The sequence below is a fragment of the Aedes albopictus genome, chromosome 2 (genome assembly GCF_035046485.1).
Source record: "Aedes albopictus strain Foshan chromosome 2, AalbF5, whole genome shotgun sequence".
Lineage (NCBI taxonomy): Eukaryota > Metazoa > Arthropoda > Insecta > Diptera > Culicidae > Aedes > Aedes albopictus.
The window spans coordinates 153,506,694-153,534,625 of record NC_085137.1 but is presented as its reverse complement, the minus strand read 5'-3'; the positions used below and the strand labels follow the sequence as shown (position 1 = coordinate 153,534,625).

General features: G+C 36.6%; 1 protein-coding gene and 1 non-coding gene across 2 annotated transcripts; one reads left to right on the top strand and one right to left on the bottom strand.

The window, feature by feature from the left end:
• Positions 1–1,601: 1,601 nt before the first annotated feature.
• On the bottom strand, positions 1,602–25,347 carry LOC109412654 (facilitated trehalose transporter Tret1-2 homolog). The gene is made up of 4 exons (XM_029864796.2): positions 25,071–25,347; positions 24,872–25,007; positions 19,954–20,145; positions 1,602–3,217 (listed from the first exon to the last, which is right to left on the bottom strand). Exons 1-4 carry the CDS (start codon positions 25,296–25,298, stop codon positions 2,109–2,111), a joined length of 1,665 nt encoding a protein of 554 aa, XP_029720656.2. The 5' UTR covers positions 25,299–25,347; the 3' UTR covers positions 1,602–2,108.
• Positions 20,993–21,065, top strand: Trnav-aac (transfer RNA valine (anticodon AAC)). The gene has a single exon. It is a non-coding gene; the product is annotated as a tRNA-Val (tRNA).
• Positions 25,348–27,932: the final 2,585 nt, after the last annotated feature.

Here is a 27,932-nt window from a genome sequence, read left to right as displayed (position 1 = left end):
TCACTTTTTCACGGCACACTTCGATCTTCTGAGCACATAATAGGAAGCAATCAGTGAAGTACTAGATTGAAAGTAGTGAGCTGGATTTTTGTATGGTGAGATGATCAGTTCTCCATTTCTGTAATGAAATGGTACAAACAGCGTGGGTTATATGATTTCTTGACTAATTTGATGCTATTTGAGCAAAAGTTTTTGTAACTGTGTTGTTGAAGTTGCAAGAAATAAACAATACATCAACACAGTTACCCAAACTTTTGCTCAAACAGGCTCAAATTAGTCAAGAAATCATATAACCCAAGCTGTTTGCACCATTTCATTGCAGAAATGGAGAACTGATCATCTCACCATACAAAAACCCAGCTCACTACTTTCAATCTAGTACTTCACTGATTGCTTCCTATTGATTTCTCTTCATGGATTTTCTCTTTGGTCAATAACTTGGTCGTTAAATCATTTCCAGTTCCAGCTATTGTTCTAGATACTAGTCCCAGTCGTTCTGCACCGAAACACATCAAGATATCAACCGAACCCTGATCGTATTTGCCGAAAAAATCCAAAGAGAAAATCGGATACGCCTGTATGATACTGAACGCGAGAATTTAAATATACAGCAAGGAACTAAATCTGACAGTACATTTTAGTGCATTCATGACCTGAAGAATAAGTACGTTAAGACACCAGATCGATTCGATGCATTTCCGCACTTACTTTGCGCATTGTGCACAAAACATCTTTTATGAAATTCAGTCTCAGTGTCATAATTTATATGTTATACTACTCAATTCAGTATCATAATGACCTACTTTTCCGTATCGGTTCTCTAATGAAAAAACCATTGCCTATAACTTTGTATGGAACTCGTGGCAAAATTCGTTTTTTCAGTACTCTTCGTATTATCCAACTCGGCAAGCCTCGATGGATAAATGTACGACCCGTGCTGAAAAAATCAACTTTTTGCAACTCGTTAGATAAATAACTATTATCTGCTTAGTATCTTTCAGTCATTTTCTAATGACTTAGCTATCCTTTGAAATTTAAGGGAATTTATTAGCTGATTCGCGACTACGAAGTTGAAAGAGATTCCAACTCTTTGTCGCACTAATGAAAAACCTCGTAACAAACTGTCAGAATGTGCGTAAAAAAAGCGAACAATATTTCTCTCTCGTTTTCTCACGTAAACCTTCTCACACATTCGACAACTTCGTAGTCACAATTTAATTATGATGCTTATGCGTTATAATATCACGAAGAACACCACAACAATAGCAATACTTTCTCGTAAGTACAGGGGATAGACAAAATTATCGGGATAGGCAAAATTTTCAATTTCTAAAATATGTTCAACTTTTCGAAAAGTGCATCAAATTTTCACTATAAGCAGTTCAACTAGTTGGGTATCAGTGGTCAAAATTTGGAAAAGATCACGTTATTCTGCATCCGATATCCTTCTACAACTCCCATTTAAACCTGGGAATGAAACTCGATAAATGTGTAACAGATAGTGCAAGATTTCGACGACCGGGAGGACTGTTTAACAATTAATGAGCATCGGTCAACCCTCGTATTAGTTAGTCATTTAGGCACTGAAAAACAATGTAGTGTTCATTCAAAACAATTTATTTCCGTGCTAAATTATAGTTAAAACTCACAAAACACATAGTTCACTGGGTAAAACTACTAGCCTACATAAAAACATGTTTTCATCAACAAACATTCATTTAAAGTATTGAATCTATCACAGTACGGTAACTGCTATGAGTGATGGAACTGAATTATTCCAGGACTTATCAATCAACTATATAGCTTTGATATCTGCGCAGCAACATGCCGAAAGCAATTTCCCCCAATTGATTTAAATTCGCACACGCTAATCAACAGAATCCCACGGATTATTATCTACGGAGTCGAAATATTAACTCAAAAGCGCATTCCGCCGACAATCGGCACCGTTTGATAAATTTCGATAACCTTCCATCACTGTCCGTTTCGCGTCCATCAAAACAATTAAAACTTTTCGCCACACTTAAAATAAATAGAATGACGCACTCATCAATGAAGAGAAATGATCTTTTAAGTACGTGCGATTAGTTGAGCAATGACGCGCCGACTTAGGCCTCGGCGGAGGACGATGACGACAGATCTGCGGAGTCTTCGTCGGCCGATTGACTCGATCGCCTGGTAAGCGGTTTCCCTCGGAAGTAGTCTTCGATTTCTTGTAGAGATTTGCCCTTGGTTTCGGGCACTACGTAGCACACGTACACGACACCAAGTAACGATACGGCTCCGTAGAAAATGAACACATTTGCACTGCCCATACCGGCGACCATAGTTGGATACAGTTTGATGATCGCAAACGACATCAAGTAGGTGAAGAAGACGGTCACTCCGGACGCGGGTCCACGAACTTTCTGCGGGAACAGCTCGGCCAGCATGCTGAAGGGCATCGTGAGGAATCCCAGGGTACTGGTGAAGATGTAGGTTATGATTAGAAACGTCGGAAGCCATCGTAGGTTCTCCGCTGGAGGATGGAAAATGCAAGCAGCAATCCCGAACATGCAAGCGGCCATTCCCACGCCGGAGAAGATCGATGGAGGTTTGCGCCCAAGCGTGTCCAAAATGTAGGCCACCATGCCAGTAGCGATAACTCGTGTCACCCCGATCAGAACCGTGCACAAGAAGGGATCGATCGAAACGCTAGCCTCCGACGAAACCTTCGCTGCGTAGACAACGACTACGAATATACCGGAGAACTGCTGAAATCCGAAGAATCCGATGATTACTCCCAGAGGCTTGTAGACCTGAGGCTGTCTGATCAGATCCACGAAGCGTTCCTTCCCAGCCAATTTCTGCGCCTCCACGTTATCTCTCAGCCGCGACAGCTCATGTTCAATTTCCGGGATCGTCTTCTCACAGCTTCCGAACCCGCGGATCTTCTTCAGCGATCGTTCCGCTTCCGATTCTCGCTCCTTGGACATTAGCCACGCAGGCGATTCGGCCAGCGGGATCAGCATCAGCAGCGAGCACACGCAGCATCCCCCTGCAATGGCGGCCACCATGCGGAAGTTCTCCGGAATAAAGTACCCGAAGGTGTAGATCATCAGGATGCCGAGGGCGATCGCCAGCGAAGTGAATACGGTAAGGCGACCGCGCATGCTCGGTGTGGCGATTTCCGCCGAGTAGATTGACGCGGGAGCGCTCACCAAGCCGATCACCAGACCTGGAATACGAAAATGATGGAAAATGTTAGTGGAGTTTATGCAACATAGGGGCTGTCCATAAACCACGTGGTCATTTTTTTGGGACTTCTCAACCCGCCACCCCCCCCCCCCCCCCCCCCGCGTGGTTATTAGACCATACCAAAACGTTTATTCGTCCATACAAAATGGTCTTGGCCGAACCACACACCCCCCCCCCCCCCTAATGACAACGTGGTTTATGGACAGCCCCATAGCACAAGTGCCATAAATGCCTCCAAAATCTTGTCAGGTTTATGTTTTTTTTTATATGAGAGATTCTATTGTGGTCCTTGTTGAAATATCAACAATACGTATGATGAGATACAATTCATATATTGTCGGATTTTGTCATTTTTTTAGGTATAGATTTAGATTTAGATAGATATAGATGGTGGTCCAAAATAGAAACCAGAAATCTTTTATGAGTTTTGATAATTCTTGTTTTACTACCAACATTTTGAGTTTTTTTTCGAATCTTTTTGACAAAGATCATGTTACTTTACGTAATTCCTACTGAAATTATTCATGTTTTAAAACAAAATTGTTCTTTTTTCGCTAAATTGTTCATCCACTTCCTAATGGGGTCCAAAATAGCTCCCTTAAATCAGTAGATGCGGGAAGGGGTACCCTGCGGAGGAGGAAGAAGTCATAGCTGGTGAGTGCTCCTTGCCTCCGACTGGACCGTTTCTATGGGATTTTTTTTTATTTGTGTGTTTGCCTTCAGCCTGGAGGGAAATTGAATACAATCTAGGGGAAGGTGTGGTAGAATGCACCCCCTAAACAAACGTGGCAAAATTACTAAGATTAAAATGATTTTATGGGCGTTTTGAAATTTAGTTTACATATTTGACTAAGAGTCACCAACTTTTGGTCCACGTAGGGTTTGGGTACTAGTAGTGGACCCCCTAAGCCATCGACATTTACTTCTGCGTGTTTTTAGCTATGTTACGCCAGTGGATTGTTCCAAAGTGGAATTTTATGACAAGTTTCATGTCCCCTCTTTATGTTAAGATCGTCAAACATACAACAATAATAAATTATTCCAGTGAAATACGCATTTGAAAATATGCATCGATGTTGCCTATAATGGACCCCACCGGGGTCCAGTATAGGATTGTTTACACATATCTCGGCGCCTATAGTGGACCTCCCATTTGATTTCCATGTTATCTGTCACGCTGCCGACGGAGCCTATAGTGGACCCTCCTGAATGTGCCCTGTAGTGGACCCTTTTGAGTGTTTACATTCATTAAATAGTTAAAATAATCGATTTTTGTGAACACTTGGCAATTTGTTTGTCAGGAACTGCTGTGGAACAGTGTAATTGATGTTCCCCCGGTGGAAGTTACCTCGAATCAGTTGATTTGGGCATTTATATTTGGGGTTTTCTGTAGGGGGTCCACTATAGGCGCAGGGTCCACTACTAGCACACAACCCCTAATATCAATTTTACCGAACCAAATTAACAATTTGAATATGTGTTACGTTTTGGGAGCTGAAAAACTGCTGGGGGCAAAACGCACCGTGAGGTGGGGCAATACGACCTTTTGCATTTCCCGCTTTGAATTCTAATAGAATACCAGGCAGCTCCAGCTTACGGCAGCATATGGAAGGTGTAGGAGGCAGCATATGGAAGGTGTAGGAGGCAGATGGTAGATAATGTGTTGATTGCATATTGCATATAATATAATATAATCAGCGCGCAATCGCTTAAATTTAGTGCGCTACAAATTAGGCAATCTTTCCAAATGTGGAAAATCAACGTTTCCACGCTTTTTATTCGAATATTCTTTTCATTCTTGGGCTAATCCGGCTCAATTTTAGGTCTAGTTTGCATGCATCTGAATGAGTTTTGTTTAGATAAATGAAATAGCGTAACGGCGTTTTGCACCGGGGGTGCGTATTACCCCAGGTTCCTTTACTGATTGGTCATTCTCTACTTATTGGCAAACAAATGAAGTTGGGGAACGGAACCCATCTTCAGCATATTGCTGCCTTTTTCATTCTACCTATCGAGAATAAAGCTAAAAATCGCCATTTGTTTTGTTTTTTTTTGTATTTTTTGTGAAAAGTGAGCATGCAAGATAACGAACGGAAACAATTGATGCCTAAATCGTCAGTTTTTTGGAATAGCACATGGAGGCATAGGCTTAAGAAGGGTATATTTACCCTAATTTCGTTAGAAAAACTGGAACAAATCCTGCACCCAGCTAGTGATCGGTCAACACTTCACTATGAACATTGAACTTGCTTGATGGGAGAACCCATGGGATTGATCTACCCTCTGGCAATTAAGTACCGCAGCCAATTACAACGTTGCATGGAGCATGATCACCATGCGCTATGATAACAGCAAGCAACTTAGGAAAAGGCAAATCCAGCCCCTTTTTGGTTTGCCTCACCTCGTCAAGGAATCGGTCTCGGAACTGCAAGCGGTAGTTGAAGGTTTTGAGAGGAGTGTTCTTTAGGCTGTCCCAAAAAAAAATCGATGTTCGAAAAGTCAAGGTGCTCAACCCTTGAATGAAAGATATCCATATTTGAAGCATTTTTGTAGAACATTTCGATTTTTTTTAAATTATTAAAAGGTTCCGCCAGGCCGACTTTCCAAAAAATAGCTCTTTTTCATGAAAAATCTAAAAAAAAACATATTTTCGAAATACTTTTTCAAATTCTTAATTTTTTAATATTTTTGTATTTTTCTTTGAAATTCTAGGCAGTCTTTGAAATGTTGTGTAAATATTGACGGCAGAATCGTTTTTGTGCTGATAAAATAGTTATTTATACACTTTATTCTACAATTGCGGAAAATAAAAAAAAATCAAAAGTTGAAAAACAATTTTGAAAAAATGTTTTTTTTTTGTTTGAGACTTTTCATAAAAAGGGCAATTTTTCAAAAATCGCCCTGGCGGAAACTCTAAATGATTTTTTTAGAAAATCGAAATAGGGTAGGTAGGGTTCAAATCAATATAAATGACAAATCGAGATATACATTCCCATGTTATATACTGGCCAAAGGAGCACCAAATATTATTTTAATTTTATTTGTGCTTCATCTCAGTTATTATCCAGGCATCCCAACTAACATTTATTGTGAATGTAAACGTCAACAAAGCGTCCTCAATACGGCTTGATGCTGAGTTACTGTATTGTACATATGGACGGAAGCATCTATGCAAGCCCTATACCAATGAATCTGGCGAACTTAATCCACATGTTTATGCTGTGCGAGAAGCTTCTACGCCACGAAGCCGTAGCTCTTTTCTCGGCTCCTATGTAACCACTGACTGAATAACATCTTGAGAAGGCGCTTTTTCAGCCTTTTCGCAGTTGTTAAATAATAGTTATACGGCATCTCCAAATTAATCGATTAAATATAATTAGGTTATGGATACCGTGACTTAATACATGTGGAACTGGAATTATCGCTTTAAAAATTGAATAATTAAAGTACTTGCCGCTACTTGGAATCTAACTCTCGATCTCCGTATCTACTGGTCCCGATGATGTTCTTGCTGCCACACTGCTATTTATAAATAGCATTGAAAATAGCTTGTTTTGTTTTACTCCAGACAAGGCTTCATAATTGTGCCACAAGAAACCTTATCAAACGTCATCTTGCTGCAAAAGCTTGTGAAACGTCAAACGCGATAATGTTTACATTGAACAAGCTGTGTGGTTGCGCCAACAGATTCTTCGTCACAGATTCTAGCTGAAAAAGTGTTCTTTAAACAGCTACGAAGCGCTGCTGTTTTGTGTATTTGGCAACATTACAAAACGTACTGTATAAAAGCAGCTGTTGTATTAGCTGGAACACTTACTTTGCACATTTTCCGGCAAATCTCCCATTATTGAATTGAAGTGCAATAAGAGCAACCCAAATAATTTCACAGCACACAGATGGATAGCTGCAAAGAATGTGTGTAGTAGCTATATATCCCGCTCAAAGTTTATTTTGACAATAATGTTTACATCTGACAAGCCGTGTTGGTATACCAACAGTTTCTTTATTACAGCTTCTAGCTGTAATGAAACCGCCTAACGGCCTTCAAAGCGAGGCTGGTTTGGGGATTTGTCATTATAACGAATTGCACTGTATAGTACCAGCTGTTTTGTTAGTGGGGACTTCTATCCGATTTGTTCAAGTTTTCATATCTTCCGGGAAATCTTCCGGAGTTGGAATAGAGTGGAGTAAAGGCAACCCCAGTGACAAGTGATGGATTTCTATATGGTAGCTGTATGGTGCTTGTTATGCAGTCTTGTATTAGCTTATGATTTATATTTTATTAGCTTTTCTTTTATTCAACCACACAACAGGAAGCAAATGACTGAAGCTGAAAATGTTAGTTGGGATGCTACATTGAAAAATAGTCAGAAAATTGTTTCACATCATGTTTGGAGTTCAAAAAGTTGGCCTCAATTGCCAATTTTCTTTTATTTTCGTAATGATTTCATACTAGTGCATAACAAAAACTTCGAGTTACCCCACTTTTCTTCCCCCATAATATCGATGCTAGTGGTATTGATATGTTTTGGCCAAAAAAATAGCTGTCTCCACCTGCTGCTTCATGACGGGTCTTATCAAATAAATTGTAGATCACCTTCTTTAGATATTTTTATAAGAAAAACCTCAAATTTCCGTGATTATTTAGATTTTTGTTATGGAATAATCTTTTTCTTATTTATTTTTGATGACCTAACGTTCGATTTTTCACATTTTTGTACGAGAAAATATTGATCAAAATCGTTTTTCTTTTCGACTTTTTTTAGTGGATTGACCCACTGTGCCTTTTGTGTGCATAACAGTACATATAAGTGTCTTCGGAAGAAATGTCATATATAGCAGAATGAGCAATTTTACAGAAGAAAATTAGAAGCGACTATAAAAAGCTAAAACTGATCTAGATCAGTTGCAACTTGTCTAGATCAATTATAATGTTACCAGATTTTAGGGTTGTAGGTTATTTCCCAGAATCCCATTCCCCAGAATGCTGTTCCCCAGAATGCCTTTTTCCAGAATCCCATTCCGCAGAATGAGACATTCCCCAGAAAAGAAATCCCCAGAATCGGACATTACCCATACTTGTTTAATAACACAGCGTAACAAAAATTAACTTTTGGTCTGTCTCAAGAGCAAACTTATGTGTCTCCGAAGGATTTTGGGCCGCTGAATCCGAATCCGGGCTCAGATTTGCTCCAACACGTCACAATTTTGAGCTATACCTCAATTTATAGGGCAAAATATGCGATTTTGGGCTTTTTTGACTGCAAGCCATTAAGCAAGGAAATATTTTTTTTAAGCAATCAAAAGGTTAATTGGTCAATTAACATCTAAATTAACGACCTTTGCAAAATATTTCGTTTTACCAAATCGAATTTGATAGTTTTAAGCGATTTATGTTAGGTACGATATTTCCCATACAAGTCACCCTCCAAAAGTTGCATGCAAGTTTTCATACTAACATAAAATGCTTAAATCTATCAAATTTGATTAGGTAAAACGAAATATTTGGCATGAGTCGTTAATTTAGATGTTAATTGACCAATTAACCTTTTGATTGCTTGAAAAAAAATATTTCCTTGCTTAATGGCTTGCAGTCAAAAAAGCCCAAAATCGCATATTTTGCCCTATAAATTGAGGTATACCGTCGATGGGGGTGACAATGGGTCTGGGGGTGAGATTGGGTCAAAACGGAGAAACATAAAATTTGAAATAGCTCATCAACTATCGCTAATTCATAGTGAAAACTTTATATTATTTCAAGGAGGAGATGTTTTTACACGTCATAATGCAGAATAAGATGTTTAGCAATAATCGTTTTTGTTAAATTTGTGGCTAAACTTATATGATGAAACTGCTAGTAAATCACTCTGAAAAAATTTCTCCTTCGTAATGTTTCACACAAGTACCCAATTATAAATTTTCTTATAAGTGGTTAGCTGTAGGTATTACCTAGTTGATGGAATGAAAAAAGTGGGCTGTCAAGGCACTTTTTATTTAAAAATTCAATATTTTCGACCCTATGTCAAAATATTAAGAATGGGGGTGAGATTGGGTCAAGCAAGTTATTGAGTGCACATAACCTTAACTAAAAATTCAACTTATTATACAGTCCCCATTTGACGTTAGAGTGGTGCCATGTTTACCATATCTTCAAAAAAGCACTTTTTTCCGAAAATATGTCGAAGAAGTGTCAAGCGAGTGTGTTCCTATGTTTAGTGCCTAATATCATTTGTAACAATAAACCCATGCGTTTGGACAGCTTCTCTAATCATTAGCTAATCTTCAGTGTACTGCAATATCGTAAGCAATACAAAATAGACTTAATATCGTTCTTCTTCTCCACTTACTTTTGAAATTTTAAGGAAATATCGTGAAACTACCAGACGGTAGTGGGACCCAGAAAATACTGGGGCTATAAAACCGGTAAATTAGCACAATATCGGTAAGTTTTTTTTTTGGTTTTTATTTCGGTGTTCAATGTCGGAAAGCAAACGAACGTCCAGATGCGACATACGTGATTGCTTATTAAGTAGTTAACTTGAACTTTATGCATTAGGAGTGGCATATAAGGATCATTCATAAAATACATAAAAATACTATTTAAAGAACGAAAAATAAGTCTACCGTTGTACTAGGACTCATACAAAATTTATTAAAAAAAATCCATTTAAATGTTAATGCGGGAGAGGATCTAATAATGTGAAATGCTGTGTAACATAACATTTGAACGACCCTCTATCTTGAGATAGAGTGATTTGCTTTGGCAATACAGGGGCCAACGATCATGTACATAAGAATTAATAACGGAGGGTTTGGATAAACATTTCTTATGCAGTATACTAAAAATATCATGTTTTTTTCAAGGTTGCGACCATTCATTTGCAAAGATTTACATTCATTTGCTATTATCTCAGTTCAGAATCATGCTATCGAAAAACAATGTATGGATGAATTTAACCTTGTAGTTTTATCTGAAAGTTTGCCGAATAACATTGGGGTCACAAACATATACCAAAGTCGTGAGCGAGCTGTGAAGGCAACTATCCACGCGGTGAATATAAATTTCATTCACGCTGTGGAAAGTTGCCTTCACAGCTCGCTCACGACTTTGGTATACGTTTGCGACCACAATGTTATTCGGCAAACTTTCAGATAAAACTAAAAGGTTAAATTCATCCATACATTGTTTTTCGATAGCATGCTTCTGAACTGAGATAATAGCAAATGAATGTAAATTTTTGCAAATGAATGGTTGCAACCTTGGTTTTTTTTTTCAATCAATCTTTGCACCCCTCCCTCATTGTAACCCTCCCTCCTCTCATGGAAGTTGAAACTTTAAATGAGGATGATTGTGTTATCTAAAAATAGTGATACAATATACAAACGTTATTTTATCAAATTTCAACCATTTTTTCAGTTGTATTAGCCCTTTTAGGTGGATCAATCATCTTTTAAAATTGCCTAAGTTCTTATTTGTCATGGTTACATTGTATTTTAAGTAGGCTTACTAGATATGATCAATAAAACTAACTTATATTCTCAGATAGGCGATTTCGAATACTTTGACCCATTCTCACCCCCTCTAAGGGGTGAGATTGGGTCAATTTTCAATCATGTGTAGTTTAGTAAGCAATGTATATAATGTGATACTTTCTTGCTAAACTATCATTACCACATAGAAGAGTATACATACCAAATAAAAAGTTATTCCGACTTAAACTGCATTTGTTATTTAACAAACAATCTTTGAGTATCATTTTTTGACCCATTCTCACCCCCAACGACGGTAGCTCAAAATTGTGACGTGTTGGAGCAAATCTGAGCCCGGATTCGGATTCAGCGGCCCAAAATCCTTCGGAGACACATAAGTTTGCTCTTGAGACAAAAAAATGTTGTGCTGTGTAATGGGCTCGTCGATTTAGTAGATTGTAGGAGGTAAATGAAATCGTTTCAGTCTAATGTTTTTTTTTTTTTTATTTTTATTTTTTTTTTTATCTTTATTAGTATCTCAATCAATTTTTACATTCTTCAACTTAATCTAGGTGTTCTGTGTATTATAACACACTTTCATCCTAATTTGGTGAAATAAATTTAAGCTATTATCAATACTAATTAATAACATATTACATTTCATTTGCTGTAGCAATTAAGATTTTTTGCAAGCTTTATTTTTCACCTGCGTGTCAGAAATACATTTTTTTTCAACTTATCCTAACCCTAACCTAACTTAAACTAATTATACAAAGAGCTAATCGTAGCAATAGAAGACTGCAACGATTTTTGACGAAAGTTGGCAATGATTTTAGTTGACATCTGTTCCAATGTTTCAATATTAGAAATTTGATGCAACTCATTAGTGCTATACCAGGGAGGCAACTTCAGAATCATTTTCAAAATTTTATTTTGAATCCTCTGAAGTTGCTTCTTTCTGGTATTGCAACAGCTCGACCATATTGGGACAGCGTACAACATGGCCGGTCTGAAAATTTGTTTATAAATCAAAAATTTGTTTTTGCGACAAAGTTTTGATTTTCTATTAATAAGTGGGTATAAACACTTAATGTATTTATTGCACTTAGTTTGAATGCTTTCTATGTGGTTTTTAAAAGTTAAGTTTTTATCTAGTAAGAGCCCTAGATACTTAACTTCTTCCGACCAATTTATTGGAGTTCCCCTCATAGTGACAACATGTCTACTTGAGGGTTTCAAATAAAGAGCTCTTGGCTTATGTGGGAATATGATAAGTTGAGTTTTGGAAGCATTTGGAGAAATCTTCCATTTTTGCAAATAAGAAGAAAAAATATCTAAACTTTTTTGCAATCTACTACAAATGACACGCAAACTTCGCCCCTTGGCTGAGATTCCTGTGTCATCTGCAAATAACGATTTTTGACATCCCTGTGGCAAATCAGGTAAGTCGGAGGTAAAAATATTGTATAAGATTGGTCCCATTATGCTGCCTTGTGGAACACCAGCTCTTACAGGTAATCTATCTGACTTGGAATTTTGATAATTTACCTGAAGTGTTCGATCCGATAAATAGTTTTGAATAATTTTAATAATGTATAGTGGAAAATTAAAATGTTTCAATTTTACGATCAAGCCTTCGTGCCAAACACTATCGAATGCTTTTTCTATGTCAAGAAGTGCTACACCAGTGGAGTAACCTTCAGATTTATTGGAACGAATGAAATTCGTTACCCGTAAAAGTTGATGAGTAGTCGAATGACCATGGCGGAATCCGAACTGCTCATTGGCAAAAATAGAATTTTCATCGATATGAATCATCATTCTATTTAAAATAAGTTTTTCAAAAAGTTTACTGATAGATGACAGTAAGCTAATTGGACGATAACTAGAAGCTTCGGCAGGATTTTTGTCAGGCTTCAAAATTGGAACAACTTTAGCATTTTTCCATTTTTCAGGAAAATATGCTAACTGAAAACATTTGTTAAATATATTAACCAAAAATGATAAGCAACTTTCTGGAAGTTTTTTGATGAGAATATAGAAAATTCCGTCATCACCCGGAGCTTTCATATTCTTAAACTTCTTTATAATAGATCTCACTTCGTCCAAATCAGTGCCCAATGAATTGTCGAAAATGTTCTCATTATTGAGAATGTTTTCGAATTCGCGGGCAACCTGATGTTCTATTGGACTAGTGAGACCTATACTAAAATTATGCGCACTTTCAAACTGTTTGGCAAGTTTTTGTGCTTTTTCAGAATTAGTTAATAATATTTTGTTATCCTCTTTCAGCGCAGGAATAGGCTTCTGAGGTTTTTTCAAAATTTTTGTCAATTTCCAAAACGGCTTAGAGCCGGGGTGTAATTGAGAAACTTTATTTGCAAAATTTTTGTTTCTCAATTCGGTGAAACGTTTTTTAATTTCCTTCTGAAGATCCTGCCAGATTACTTTCAAAGCAGGATCTCGAGTTCGTTGGAATTGTCTTCTTCTCACGTTTTTAAGACGGATCAGAAGTTTCAGATCGTCGTCAATAATAACTGAGTCGAATTTGACTTCACACTTTGGTATTGATGCGCTTCTAGCTTCGACTATAGTACTAGTCAAAGTTTCGAGGGCATTGTCAATATCAAAATGTGTTTCCAATGAAACATTAACATCTAAATGGCTATCGATGTATGTTTTATATGTATCCCAGTCAGCTCTGTGATAATTGAAAGTAGAGCTTATGGGATTAAAAATCGCTTCATGGGAAATTTGAAATGTTACAGGAAGATGATCAGAATCAAAGTCAGCATGAGTAATCAATTGGCTACAATGCTGACTTGAGTCAGTTAAGACCAAATCAATTGTTGAGGGATTTCTAGCAGAAGAAAAACAAGTGGGGCTATCGGGATATAGAATAGAAAATTATCCTGAAGAGCACTGATCAAATAAAATCCTGCCGTTTGAATTGGACTGAAGATTATTCCACGAACGGTGTTTCGCATTAAAATCACCAATTATGAAAAATTTGGACCTGTTGCGAGTTAATTTTCGCAAATTAACTTTTAAGAAAATCTATTTGCTGGCCAGTGCATTGAAAAGGCAAGTAGGCCGCAATGAAAGTATGTTTACCAAAGTTTGTTTCAACAGAAACACCCAAAGTTTCAAAAACTTTGGTTTCGAATGATGAAAAAATTTGGTGCTTGATGCGCCTGTCGACGATGATAGCAACTCCACCACATGCTCCATCTAGGCGATCATTTCTATAAATAAAATAGTTTGGGTTTCGTTTGATTGAAGACCCAGGTTTTAGATAAGTTTCAGTAATAACTGCAATATGCACATTATTAACTGTTAAAAAATGGAATAGCTCATCCTCTTTACCATTTAGAGAACGAGCATTCCAATTTAAAATGTTCAAAAATTTATTTGGATCCATTACCAAAACGTAATCCAATTACTATTTTATTTGTAAATTTAACTCCAACTTGGACTGCTTCAGCCATAGTTTGAGTTTTGAACATTGCATCAATCATTTGTTGCAATTGTTCAGATAAAAAGTCAAAATCGGAAGCAGACATGCCTGAATCACGTGCATTTTCCGAATTTGATGTTTGGTGATAGGAATTATTTGAATTTTGTTTACCCGCAGCCACATGGGCATAGGTAGCTCGATTCGTTTGAACAAAATTAGAAATATTACTCACTCCACTGCTGGAGGGTAGATTATTCGCTCGAAGGTTTGTTTGGTGGTTAACTACCTCCGGCGAATAGGTACGAGCGGTATGAAAATTATTCAACCGATCGTTGATGGAAGAATTTGTGTTGTTAGAAATTCTACCTGCAGAGTTTCGGGTACGACTAGCGTTCCCATTCATCTGCCGGGCACGTGATTCGACAACTTTTTTGCGGATAGGGCAATCCCAAAAGTTTGACTTATGGTTGCCACCGCAATTCGTACATTTAAACTTCCTGGTATCTTCCCTTACCGGACAGTTGTCCTTGGCGTGAGAAGAACCTCCACAAATCATGCATTTAGCATCCATGTGGCAATGTTTCGTTCCGTGCCCCCAACCTTGGCACTGACGGCACTGAGTTGGGTTCTGGAAATTTCCTCCAGGCTTACGAAAATGTTCCCATGTCACTTGGACAAGAAACATTTTCTTCGCCTTTTCCAAATATTTCAAGTTATTTAGATCACTTTTGTTGGTCGACACGAATGCCACTCTAGTGGTAAAGTGTCTTTAATAAACTAATAATAATAATAATAACTTTTGTTGAAGTGAACTAAATAAAATTCTTGAGAGATACCCTGCCGAGGATTCTCAGAGCGGGTTCTCTTTTTCATTTTTATTACTTGGACTGGAGTGAATCCAAGTAATAAGTTGAGTTCAGTTTTGATCTCATCAGGTGATTTGTCATCACTAGAGAGACCTTTTAATACGACTTTGAACAAGCGTGCAGACCTGTCATCGTATGTGAAAAATTTATGCTTCTTCTCAGTAAGGTACTTGAGAAGAAGATCCCGATCTATCAGGGTTTCCGGCAATACGCGGCAGTCTCCTTTCCTGGCAATTTGGAAGGAAACCTTGATTCCCCTTATGGAGTTCAAGATCTCCTGCCTAAAACCAGCAAATTCACAGACGCTGACCACGATTGGCGGCACCCGTTGTTTTTTAGCAGAAATTGAAGTACCTGGGCTAGAGGCATCCTCAATTTGCTGTTCCGAAAAATTGTTCAGCGTTTCATAAGGATTACTCATTTCAACGAAATTTTCATCCGAAACAATTGTTTTTGTAGAAGGAAGCGGAGAAGCTGAAAGTTCTCCTTTCCTTCTAACTTTGCCGCGTTTAGCGACAGTTTTGAAACCGACTTTTTTGGAAGGAAGCGGTGAATTCAAGGATTCACCCTTCCTTTTGTTCGATGATGCAACCATGATTTAATTTGAAGCGACCTTCCAGGAGGTTTTTTCCCTAATCGGTGTCCAAGTAGGATTACCACCGTTTCACGGAATTTGACTTCCGTAAACGGGTCCAACGAATAATCGAAGGCACGGGTCCAGGCAAGGATCGAAAAGGAATCAGTAGGTATAAATTTAGCGCTGAAAAGTGCTATTGTGGGTAGTACTGAGAAGTACTGTTGAATTGCTTTAGGTAGTAAAACTTCCTGCAGCAGAGAGAGCTTACGTCCGCACAGCACAAGAGTACGATGCGAACTGAGTCTAATGTTTTAATGTTGGATGCCATTCGGCCATTCAGCCATTAGATTGAGCAATATTAAGCTGGTAGCTGCACTGGTGTTTGGCTACATATACCATTACAGAACTGTTTGGTGGCCAAACTGCTAACTCCAACTGAGAATTTACCTTAATTGTTGAAGAGTTCTTTGGCGGTCGAACTGCTTAACTTCATATAAGAGATTGTTCATTCTTACTATCAAAGGCTGTTCTTTCGAGGTGCTTTGTAGTTTAATGGCGGGCAAACTGCATATTCTATAAAAGATTCTTCCTACTTTGATATGGTGGCCTGTTATTTCAAACAAAGGCAAATATATAACGAAGGTAAAATGCGAAAGTGTTTTTTAGTGCTTTAATTAATTATGATGAAACATTTATAATGAATTCATCTGGATTAGATGAGGGTATAAAAAGGAGGTGATTGTCGTACAGGAGATCTCGAATTTGTTTCAAAATATTCATTGGTTACACATATAGGATGCCTTACAACTTCCAACCACTTCTAAAATAGACATTTTTTTACTTCTTTATTACTTGGACTTGACCAATTTGGATGGGAACTTTTAAACACATGGCAATCATGCAGAGTACTCTTGAAAACGCCCACATTTCGGAAATTTTTTAAAACAATATCAGACGCTCAGGAATCAAAAACTAAAATGGCATATTTCAAAAGCAGTATATAAAATAGCTCAATAAAAATAACTTCACAATAATAATAAAACCGTTATTCAGAGATGCGGCCGAAAGATTGGATGACTTTTTTTTATAGGAAATTTCCCTTATTTAACTAAAATGCTTTATTTTGGGTTATTTTTGAACGTTGACAATTGTCCGACAAATTAAATTATGTTTTTTTTTTCATTTGATATTTTTCAAAATTGAACCTAATAATAAAATGACTGACATTATCATAATGATTACAGCCTCGTAAAAAATACACCCTTCTACTGAGAAAAGTAGAAGTGTCGGTTAAATGTTAATTTTTTAATCTATTTTGTCTGGTTGTCTGGTCAAAGTTTACGCTCCATACAAATTTTGAAAATCTTGAATGGAGGACAAAAGTTTAAGGGGGGGAGGGGGGGGGGGGTTAGGTAGGCTGATCTGAGAGGTCCAAATTTTGGCCTACGTGGCACGCTATGTCTGAACCAGCAGATTATAAAAATCGTGGTTTATGAACAGTAATAATTATACAGAAATTCAAAGTAGGAACATGTATTTAAACAATTTTTGTAAGTGTTTCTGGAGACTAAATACATTTTTGAACTCGGAAATCTAAAAATCTATTGAGAAGTGTTTACTCAATTTGATTTCAAGTGAATATTTAAAATTTATTTTAACTGAAATTGTAAAAGAAAGAACTTTTTATTTTTACTTGATAAGAAAATGTTCTTGTGCCGACTTTTTGAACCCTCTAAGCAGAATATCCTCTTCGAATGAGTGTAATCAGTTGTGTACCTTTTAATTCCGCCCTATTTTGCTTATCCTTTGACAGATACGCGTATTTCGACTACCACTTGTAATCTTCCTCAGTGTTAGTTATCCAATTATCCAACGTTTCGGCCCTTGTTGGGACCTTCTTAAGGACGAAGATTTAAAAGAATCAACGCAAGGTTTCTTTGACTGTAATGCCGAAAAATGTCTACGAACAGCAACACCAGTCGTGCCATCAACATTACACTTGAAACGGTTACAGATCCACACGCATTTCCAGATAACAAGTGGTAGACGAAATACGCGCATCTGTCAAAGGATAAGCAAAATAGGAAGGAATAAAAAATTATGAATTTCGCTTATCTCTAGGAGAAGTTTGGAAAACACAGGAATTTAGACATTCGTTGAACCCCCTTTCCATTTTTTTAGAGTAAACCACTATTAAACCCCCAACCACCACCCCCAAGAGTCACAATTTGAGGAACAAATTATCAGTATAAAACGCTTTAAGGAGAAAAAAATTGCTGGCCGCCATTTTTGAGCTACGATTCAAATTGAATATGCCTAAATGGCATCATTATTTACGAATTGTAAGTGTCAAATAAAAAATAAATATGATTGATCGTTGAAAATCCCTCCCTCAGTAAATCTCTGGCAACGCCACTGTACCCAAATAATTCGGTTTCGTTTATAAAATTCATATTTTTTTCAAAATTTGTTTATTGGGCTCCAGATGTTTAAACAATAATATTTAACCCGTAGGCTACGGGGCTTCCAACAAAATTTCAAACCGCTGACAAAGACGCAACCGCACTTAATCTGAAAAGTGGTCAGTTCTATTTATTAGTGTATATTACGTCTAGTCAGAGGGTTAGGAAGTACATAAGTGGTGTAGGATTTTTTCAAGGCATCCGAAAAATTTTCTAGATTTAATCTAATTTCTTTGCGCTTCTAAAAGAATTTAATGCACGCAAGAGGTAGATTTTGTTGTCTTAAGCTAGGTCAGGGGTTTTCAGATCTTTTGTCCCGCGGTGCACTTTTTGGAAACAAACTGCCATGCGGTGCACTTGATCAATAATTTAAGTTTGTTTAAAATGTTAATGTGTTTTCTGACGTGTGTTTTGATGTTCTTCATATGTACGTCCAAATAATTTTGACACTGACAAAAAAAAAATAGAACTGAATTTTTATAGAATTTTCTAGAGAAATTCTGGTCTATTAGTGAAATTTCAATGGATTTCTGGCGGGACCCTCGAAGGGACCCTGTGTCGATCCCTGGCGGATAATTGGTATAGTTTCTGGAGAATATTCTTCCAAGATGTCAGCAGTGGTTTGAAGAAAAAAATATTTAATATTCTTGGCTGTTTTAAGAACTTGTTTACTCTTGAAACATCTGAGAATTTTTTTTCAGGAAAAAGCACGATTTCTATCAAGATCTGTGGTAAATTACTTCAAAGAAAATTGAAAGCTTTCTTTCAAGATTCTCAGAAATACTAGTAATATTCCTAAGGTTGAAGCTCTTAAAAATACTTTCCATCATACCTTGAATGGTATATTAGACTTTTTGTTCATATCTACCGAAGAACTTGGTAGTTTTTTATCGAAATTCTTTGGAAATTCATTATACAGGTCGGACTCGATTATCCGGAGTCGGGTTGAGGCTCTTCCCAAAAATATATCTCGCTAACGGATTGATGTAAGAAGCTAAAATTTTTACTACTCACAAATCAAAATTAGCTTGACAAAATGTCAGCTCTATAGAGCATCCCGTCCCCCACATATATGTTTGAGAAGCAACAGAACCCGACTCCGGATAATCGAGTAGTTGTCATTGTACATTCATCGTTTTGTCTCAGAGACACTTTGCTCACATTTTCTTCAACGTTTCCCAAATGCAATATTTCAGATACACTGAAATAAATTTTGTTGTGGAAACTACCGATTTCATAGTAAAATTACTAACCGTACCTATGATTCTCAACCGACAACAAAATCTGTTAAGGTAACTGAAATATGCTTGAAATTACAATGCATTGTAGTAAATTCAACTGAAAGCGTAGTCGTCTCAACAACAAAACATTGTTAATTTTTCCTAGACACGCATTATACAACACAGTGTGATTAGAAATACAATGCTCATTTGTTAAATCAAGATTATTTTTAGCAATGTTAACTGCACTGCTAGTTAAGTTGACAGTGTTTTGGTAGAATTAACTGGAAATTGTTGTCGGTTGAGAATCATAGGTACGGTTAGTAATTTTACTATCGAATCGGTAGTTTCCACAACAAAAGTTTTTTCAGTGTACAATATTCATGCTCATGGCATGTTGTTGCGGTGCACTTGGCAAGGCTTCATGGTGCACCAAGTGTACCGCGGTGCACGATCTGAAAACCCCTGAGCTAGGTATTAGGCACATTGAATTTAATATAAGTAAAACTTGATGATAAAATACTGTTTTTGTATAAAAACTCATTGTTTTCACGAAAGTCAGTCGATTTTAAAATAAATTGCCAACTTTTAAGCGTTTCATGTATTACAAAAGGACCCACATATTAGCTCTAAACAAGGCATGCTACTCAAACATCGAACTCACCTATCACAACCCGGGCAATCAGAATCTGCGTATACATCAGCTCGAAGTTGGTGCTGCTCGACACGGCAATCAACGCCCACGACACGATGGACAGCACATTGATTAGCACCAGGGTCCACTTTCGTCCGATGCGATCCAGCAAATAGCCTGATATCAGTCCACCGAAGGGGCACGCTATAGAATTTATGGAAGCTGAAAATGAAAAAACGGAACGAAATGAAAGGAAATACGTATACCATCAGTGCGACCGTTTGCGGGGTATTGGTATATGGGCGAATGCGAGCGTATACGAATCACCTTAAATTAAGGGGAAAGGAGACGATGTATGCGTATTATGGCGGTCGTAGTAAACTGTACAAATGTTTTTCAAAAGGGAGAGAAAATGCTAGTGGTATGAGTTTGATGTTAAGAGAGAGAATTTTGTCAATACATTTGCAATTTTCAACTCAATTACACATGTATACAAATAACACTTTATAAAATTCTTATTCGATTCGTTTGCCTGTACAAAAAAGTAGCAGAGAAACTTTTGATCATCATTAGTAGAACGGAACCAACTCCGGTGACTCGATTTTGAGCTCCACTCAATCGTTTTGGGCAGTTTTCCGCTAAAACTTAGTCAATTTTCATCCAATTACCATAACTTTTTGAACGCGGTGAGATATTTATAGTTGGTATCTAGCTGTGTACAAAATATTAGGTCAGGTGGTTAGAAATTGACAGAGTTATAGCGAAAAAATGCCCTAAATACCTACCACTGCCCAAGTGGCTCGATACCCTATTTGGAATACTACCATACATATAAAGCTTAGGAATAAATTCAGTTCAATTTGTTGCTGCACATAAATGAATGAATTGCAAAAGCACTAACAGCTATGTATATTAAAACTTTTTTAACTATGTAGCTTTTTGAAGAAAACAGAACTACGATATACAAAAAAAAATGCAAAGTCAAGGAATAATTAGACAAAAAGGTATTGTATTTTTATGTCAAACATCGAAACACACGTAGCGCTGTATTGCCACCATGGTACAACATGTTTCCGTGGTGTAGTGGTTATCACATCCGCCTAACACGCGGAAGGCCCCCGGTTCGATCCCGGGCGGAAACAAGTAATCTTTTTATAGCAGTACTAGCTGTACCCGGCAAACTTTGTCTTGCCTACTGCGTTTTTTTGACGTTTCAAGTCCCTAGTCAAGTCCAACTCCCCGTTCAAAATGCACAAAAACCCGATTTTCAAAAAACTCTCAATTTTTTCATGTTTTATGGCTCATAAACCTTCCTTGGGTGAAAACTAACAGAACAAAACTAAGACGACCCAAATCGGACCCTCCGTTCGCAAGTTATGCGCGGTCCCACGTATGCCACTGCATTTTTATATACAGGGTGTTAGGTTCCTGAGTGTAAATTTTTCAAAGGGTGATAGAGGACCATAAATGGAGAAAAAAATTGTTCTACGCATATGGTCAAATCTCAACCGTTACGTAGTTATTGAACTTCCCATGTTTTTTATTCTTATTGCCTTAACTGAAAATAACTTGAAAATTGTCAAACTTATTGAAGTTTTTTTACCCTTATTCGAAAGATTATTGAATTTTCTAACAAATGGCATCTTTGAATCGATTGGTTTAGTTAAATAACTAAGTTTTCTAGAGCAAAATTGCTAAAAATAGTGTATTTTTATTGGGTTTTGTCAATTATCTTTGAAACATGCGTAATAAATTAAAATTCTTTCTTTGGCAAAATTGTGGCCCCTGTTACACTCTACAATTCGTTCTTTGACACCAAACTTCTAGCTCTTATCGTTTTCTTGCAATTTTGATTTAAATGTGCGGCACAATGCGCAAAAAAGTGCTTTCCATGACAGTTGCAAATTTATGATCTGAAATGCGATGTTAAAATCAAAATTGCAACAAAACAATAAGGGATAGAAGTTTTAGGTCAAAGAACGAATTGTAGAGTGTAACAGGGGCCACAACTTTGCTAAAGAAAGAATTTTAATTTATAACGCATGTTTCAAAGATAATTGACAAAACCCAATAAAAATACACTACTTTTAGCTATTTTGCTCTAGAAAACTTAGTTATTTAACTAAACCAATCGATTCAAAGTAGCCATTTGTTAGAAAATTCAATAATCTTTCGAATAAGGGTGAAAAAACTTCGATAAGTTTGACCATTTTCAAGTTATTGCCAGTTAAGGCAATAAGAGTCATAAACATGGGAAGTTCAATAACTACGTAACGGTTGAGATTTGACCATATGCGTAGAACAATTTTTTTCTCCATTTATGGTCCTCTATCACCCTCTGAAAAGTTTGCACTCAAGAACCTAACACCCTGTATATAGATTACACTGGTTAAGACTTTGGTGCTGAACTATGTAGGGAATTCTGGGGTAATACGCACCACTTAAGGAAGATGCGTCCAAACGCATTTAAAAAGGCAATAATTTATAGGTTTAATGCATGCATTCATTGCATATACTTTCATTCTAAAAGAAACCAAACAAAATTTCAGCCTTAATACAGTTCAGCTCTTGAAAATAACGTTTTTTGTAAAGACTAACATTACGGCTTCGTATGTTTATGCGGGGCAGTATGCACCCTTGCTCGGGGTAAAATGCACTACAACAATGGGGCAGGATGCACTCAAACAAAGGGGCAAGACGCACCACAACATTGAGGCAAGATGCACCGTCGAGTTTAGAAATCTTTTTACTTCTTAGACAAAATGCATGTTTTATAAGGTTTTAAGACAAACAATAGCTCAATTTTTTTTTGCAATTACTTACAGAGCACTCATAGATATTATTACAGCTTGTTTTCTATAGGTGCGTTTTGCCCCAACCAATGGAGTGCATATTGCCCCAATCAATAGCAAAAAATAAAATAGTTTAAAACATACAATTTACGTAGATTACTGTTTAAGTTATTTTTCCTATGCTTAGCATTGCCCTCAATAAACTGAATAAACACAACAGCATTAGATGTTTGGTCGGTTTTCACCATCAAATCATTCGACAAACGATCGGGAAAATTACATCAGAATCGAGCTTTTTAATTTTATTCATTTTTCTAACTTATTACGTAACGCAGATATGTAAAATTTTCCAGATGCTCATTTATAAATTGACTTAAAATGTTGTACACGGTAGATACTATACCTATCTCACCGCATTCCAAAAATTGTGTCAATTGGTTCAAATTTGACTGAGTTATACAGTGATAGACATTCGTTTAGCCGAGGCTAAAATATTTTCAAAAAAGTGTCAGGAAACTCATACAAAAGATTTTATGATTAAACTTTTTTATCGTAGTGATAGTATATCTAGTACTGCTTTATAAAAATGTGATACATCACACTTACATATACACTGAAACAAAAACGAGGGTAAAAACCCTTCAAATGTCATTTTTTGCCTAGACATTCGTTTAGCCGAATTGTACAATTTTTAGAATTCCATAATAAAAAAAACATCAAATTTCGAAAAATATCCAACAAAATCATTTTGTATGGTGATCTGCATTATAGATCGACTTGTAAGTCATGAATTAGATCGTTTTTGGAAATGTTGCCATATTAATTTTGCATGCATCTCATATAAATATGTCATAATATTGTAAATGTTTCCAAATTGAGATTTGATGTAGTTATTTTAATCGGAAGTGTTTCAAAAGAATCTAATGAAAGTTTCATGACCGAAGCAGGTTGAAAATTTACAAAAAAACAATGTTTTTAACAGAAAAAAATAACGCAAACCATCAAAAAATCACGTATATAAGTATTGTTTTGATGAAACATGATGGTTTCACTTGCATAAATCACAGCGTTTACTACTATTACGTCTTCTAATAGCTCCCAATATCTTTTAGACTGTATTCTGGCTGAAATAACATACATTGAACGGCTTATATTTCGAGAAATGGCACCGAAAGTATTCAAATTTCTAGCATGAACTACTTGTTTCATAATTAAGACATTCTTTTCAAATAAATCATGTTAAAAATGAATGTGGTCCACAACTAAGACTCATTTATAATATATTTCTTCATATTGAATGAAATAAGCCAATTGTTTGACCATATCTTGAATTTTTGTATGAGCATCTGCTTTTGAATAAACAGGGTACAAAAAATCTGACACTTCTTGCAGTTCTTTCACTTTGCAGTCTTTTAACTCATGTGGTAATGCTAGTATCAAACAGGTATACTCCACAGGCATTAGGACACGTCTTTATTTCAATGCAGAACTATTTATTTTAGCTTTTATCAATCCCATTTTAAAGTTTAACCAACCAAAAACCAATATACTTAATTTTTCATGACATTTTATGCAATAAATTGAACATTTCTAACAATAATTCTGTGCCATATTTTCAAAACTGCTAATCTAGCTTACGTTTGAGTGTTTACAGAAATCATTTTTCTTATATAAAGTTGTTTAATGTCGCTTCTCCTTTTTGGGACATTTTTTATAATATTTCTCAGAATTTCACAAATAAATAAACTTTTAAGGTCAATTATCTTGCTAACACGTCATAAACTAAATGCTTTGGAGTATATCCTCGAAAAATATACTCACGAAATCGCAAAAAAAATCTATTGAAAACCATTTTCATTTACCTCGGCTAAACGAATGTCTAGGCAAAAAATGACATTTGAAGGGTTTTTACCCTCGGTTTTGTTTCAGTGTATACGTAAGATTAATGTATCACATTTTTTTAAAACAGTACTAGATATACTATCACTACGATAAAAAAGTTTTATCATAAAATCTTTTGTATGAGTTTCTTGACACTTTTTTTTGGTCTCGGCTAAACGAATGTCTATCACTGTAGCGGAAAACAGAAGAAAATAGAAGTCACCGCCCAAGTGGCGCGATTCCCTAGCTTACAAATAAAAAGCAAGTTCACTTACCAAACCACGACGCCTGGTTCGAATTCAGCCTCAGTGGATCATCTTCTCTGGTGAGCGAGTGTAATGTGATAGCTGAGTATCCCAATCCCATACCGGAGGATAGCACCGTCAGATTTGCCAAAATGCTCATCATGAGCTAGAAAAAAAAACACAAAACAAATATTGGGAACGGTCTCACCAACTTTTCTCATCATCGTACCTGCATTCGGTTGCTGCGTTTGCTGGCGGCCCGCGCCAGCTCCACGGCCGACCCATACAGTCCAGGGATGGTTCCCTCTTCAGCATCTTTCGCCTTTCCCGACGCCGTCGCTGCCTTCAGCGTAGGGCTGATCAGTTGTAGGTTATTTTTCGGAGTCAGCTGCCGATACGCATCCTCTGCGTCCACATGGTGAACTACGCCACCCGGTGGTCGTTTCTCGTTCGTCATCGTGTTGGTCGTTTTCTGCAAACAAGTGTGGAATTGAAAGTAACAAGTTGTTCCTTTGAGTATCAGTCTGGTATAGTGTTCTGATAATTGATGGAGTAGTGACAGCTTCATCCTGTATGGCTGAGGATGGTATAAATATAAAGCTTCTTTGTGGTCAGTTGCTTAGTCACAGGGAAACAGAATAATAAATTCCTCGATTTTGCAAATATTGTGATAGAGATCTACGCTGCCAATCATAGGGCAGGCGATTAATCGCTCGAGTGTTTAATAGAGTCGTGACTTCAAAGCATTCATGGCGGTTTGGTATGAGCGTAGGTGGGAATTTTTAAGGAGGGGTTCGTTGGGTGTGAAAAGAAAGGTTCTCACATTTATTTAAAAAATCAATATTTTTGTATTTTTTTCTTTTTTGTTTCAAGCATACAGCTTTTTTGAAAATATTAAATTCCTTCTGGAGATTCCAGGATTCCTTCGAGAACACTTACTGGGTTGCCCCTATTGATTCTTCTAAGAGGTTTTTTTTTCTAGCATTAATATTATGCGAGTCGCGAAAATTCGTAGGAAACACAATCCCTGCGAAAGGCTAGTACTACCAGCTGGTTCCTCAATTCGGCCAGCCATATTCAAAACAATGCGGAGCAACTATAGAACGAAGCCGCTCGCGCGCACAGTCTGCTACGATCTACCTAATCTATGATTTTTTTTTTCAGGGTATTTTGCTACGATTGCTTTGTAGCGTTCCTACAGATTCTTTTGTGGATTTTTTTTTCTAGAAATTTCTCTATGAATCCATTCAGAAATTCCTTTCGTCATTCCCATATAAAAATCAAAATTCCTCCTGTGCATCAATCGAGAAATCCGATTTGAGTATTTCTCCAGTAACTTCTGGAGAATTTCCAGTAGAAACTTCCGAAGGTTTTCCAGAAGTAAATTCTAGAAGATTTCAAGAAGGAACTACTGGAAGATTCCAAAAAGATACAGATTCTGCTGAAATCTTTTCACAGAAAATTCCTGAAGGATTTGCAGAAAAAAAAAACTCTTGAAGCAGGCCTGCCAAGTTACGAGTTAGATTTCATTTCCAACGACGGGCCAAACATTTTTAAATTCTAAGCCTTCTTTATCATTTATAGCTTGACAGAACGAAGAATTTCAGCTCAGGAAAACTATTTTTGGAATAATTATTTTAAAACTGAAAAATTCGGCAGCACTTTTTTTGTACCAGTAAAACCACAAAAACGATCCTTAAACAAATACGAAACGATCCATAACATATATTTGCATGTTCCACAGAATTGAACTGAAAATCCCTAAAAAAGCAGTAATGATCCATACAAAAGTGCAATACGATCCATAGTTTATGCGAAAAGAGCAATAAAATTGCTTACAAGACCCCATGAAATGATATTTTTTATGGATCGTTGCGCATTTGTTTATGGATCATTTGGTTTGTTTTATATGCAAAAGGATGTTTTCCCGAAAAATTCACGTTTCCCTTGACAGATAATTTTTATAGATCCATTATAAGGGATTGATAATTATCAATGAAAACATTTTTGGCGGATGCATGCAAACTGCTCATTTGACAGACTTTTCCTCAAAGCTTTCTAACAAACTTCTTTCAAGATTTTTTATGACTTCCTCATCGAGAATCGTAGTATATTCCTGATATTTTTTGGTAGACGTGTACTCAGCTGATTGAATTCCAAAAATAAAAGGTCATTGTAATGCTTCAGCAGATTGCTGACCAGATGTGTAACAGTTTATTTCCAGTACTGTCATGGTAAAATCACAGCTTGTTAGTCAAGGTTCCCCGATTTCAACGCCTTTTCACTGGTACGTTTCCATGGATGAATTCTTATAAAAGCCTCTGAAGCAGCCGCTTGAGTAATTCCTAAAGGAATTGCTGGAAAAAACTTCTGAAACAAGCAATGGAACAACTTTTGAAGAAATCCCTGCTGAAATATCTGAAGTAATTCTAGGAATATTGAAGAAGTCACTAAAGATGTTTTCGAAAGTGTCGCTGAAGAAATTTCAAAAGAAATTTGAAAAAAAAATCTTAAGACAATTCTAAACGAATTTCTGAAAGAATTTCTGAAAAAAAAACAGGTATACATAGATGGATTTTCTGAAGTTTTTTTCTGAAGAAATACCTGAAGAAACACCTGAAAATCACAGGAATATCTGACAAAATCTCTTGAGATGTTTTTGGAACAAAAAACGTCCTGGGGAAATCCCCTTACAAGAATCTCAAACAATTTTTAATGAATTCCTGGAGGAATTCATAGAGAAATGTCTAATGGTACGCTTGGAGGAAATCCTGGGAGAATATCTGAGAAAATACATACACTAATGCCCGGAAGAATTTCTGATAAAATCTCTATGTGAATTTCTACAGGGATCTCTGCAAGAATGTCCTCCAGCCTTTCCTTGAATGTGCTGACAAAAATCTCTGAAAGAATCTGTAGAATAATTTCTGAAAGAATGCTTAGAGACTTTCTTAAGAAATCCTTGGATCAATTTCTGAAACAAAAATCTCTTGAAAAAATATCTAAAGAATGTGAAGACATCTTTGGAAATTCGTTAATAATCTGTTGTAGAATTTCTAAAGCAATCCTAGGAGAAAATTCTTCAGAAAGC

What these genes read in the sequence shown, in the direction of transcription:
- LOC109412654 (XM_029864796.2), bottom strand. Translation starts at nt 25,298, where the DNA reads ATGACGAACGAGAAACGACCACCGGGTGGCGTAGTTCACCATGTGGAC. An exon ending in AACGCAGCAACCGAATGCAG is followed by an intron (nt 25,008 to 25,070) that starts GTACGATGATGA and finishes TTTTTTTTCTAG; the next exon opens with CTCATGATGAGCATTTTGGC. An exon ending in GAACCAGGCGTCGTGGTTTG is followed by an intron (nt 20,146 to 24,871) that starts GTAAGTGAACTT and finishes TTTCATTTTCAG; the next exon opens with CTTCCATAAATTCTATAGCG.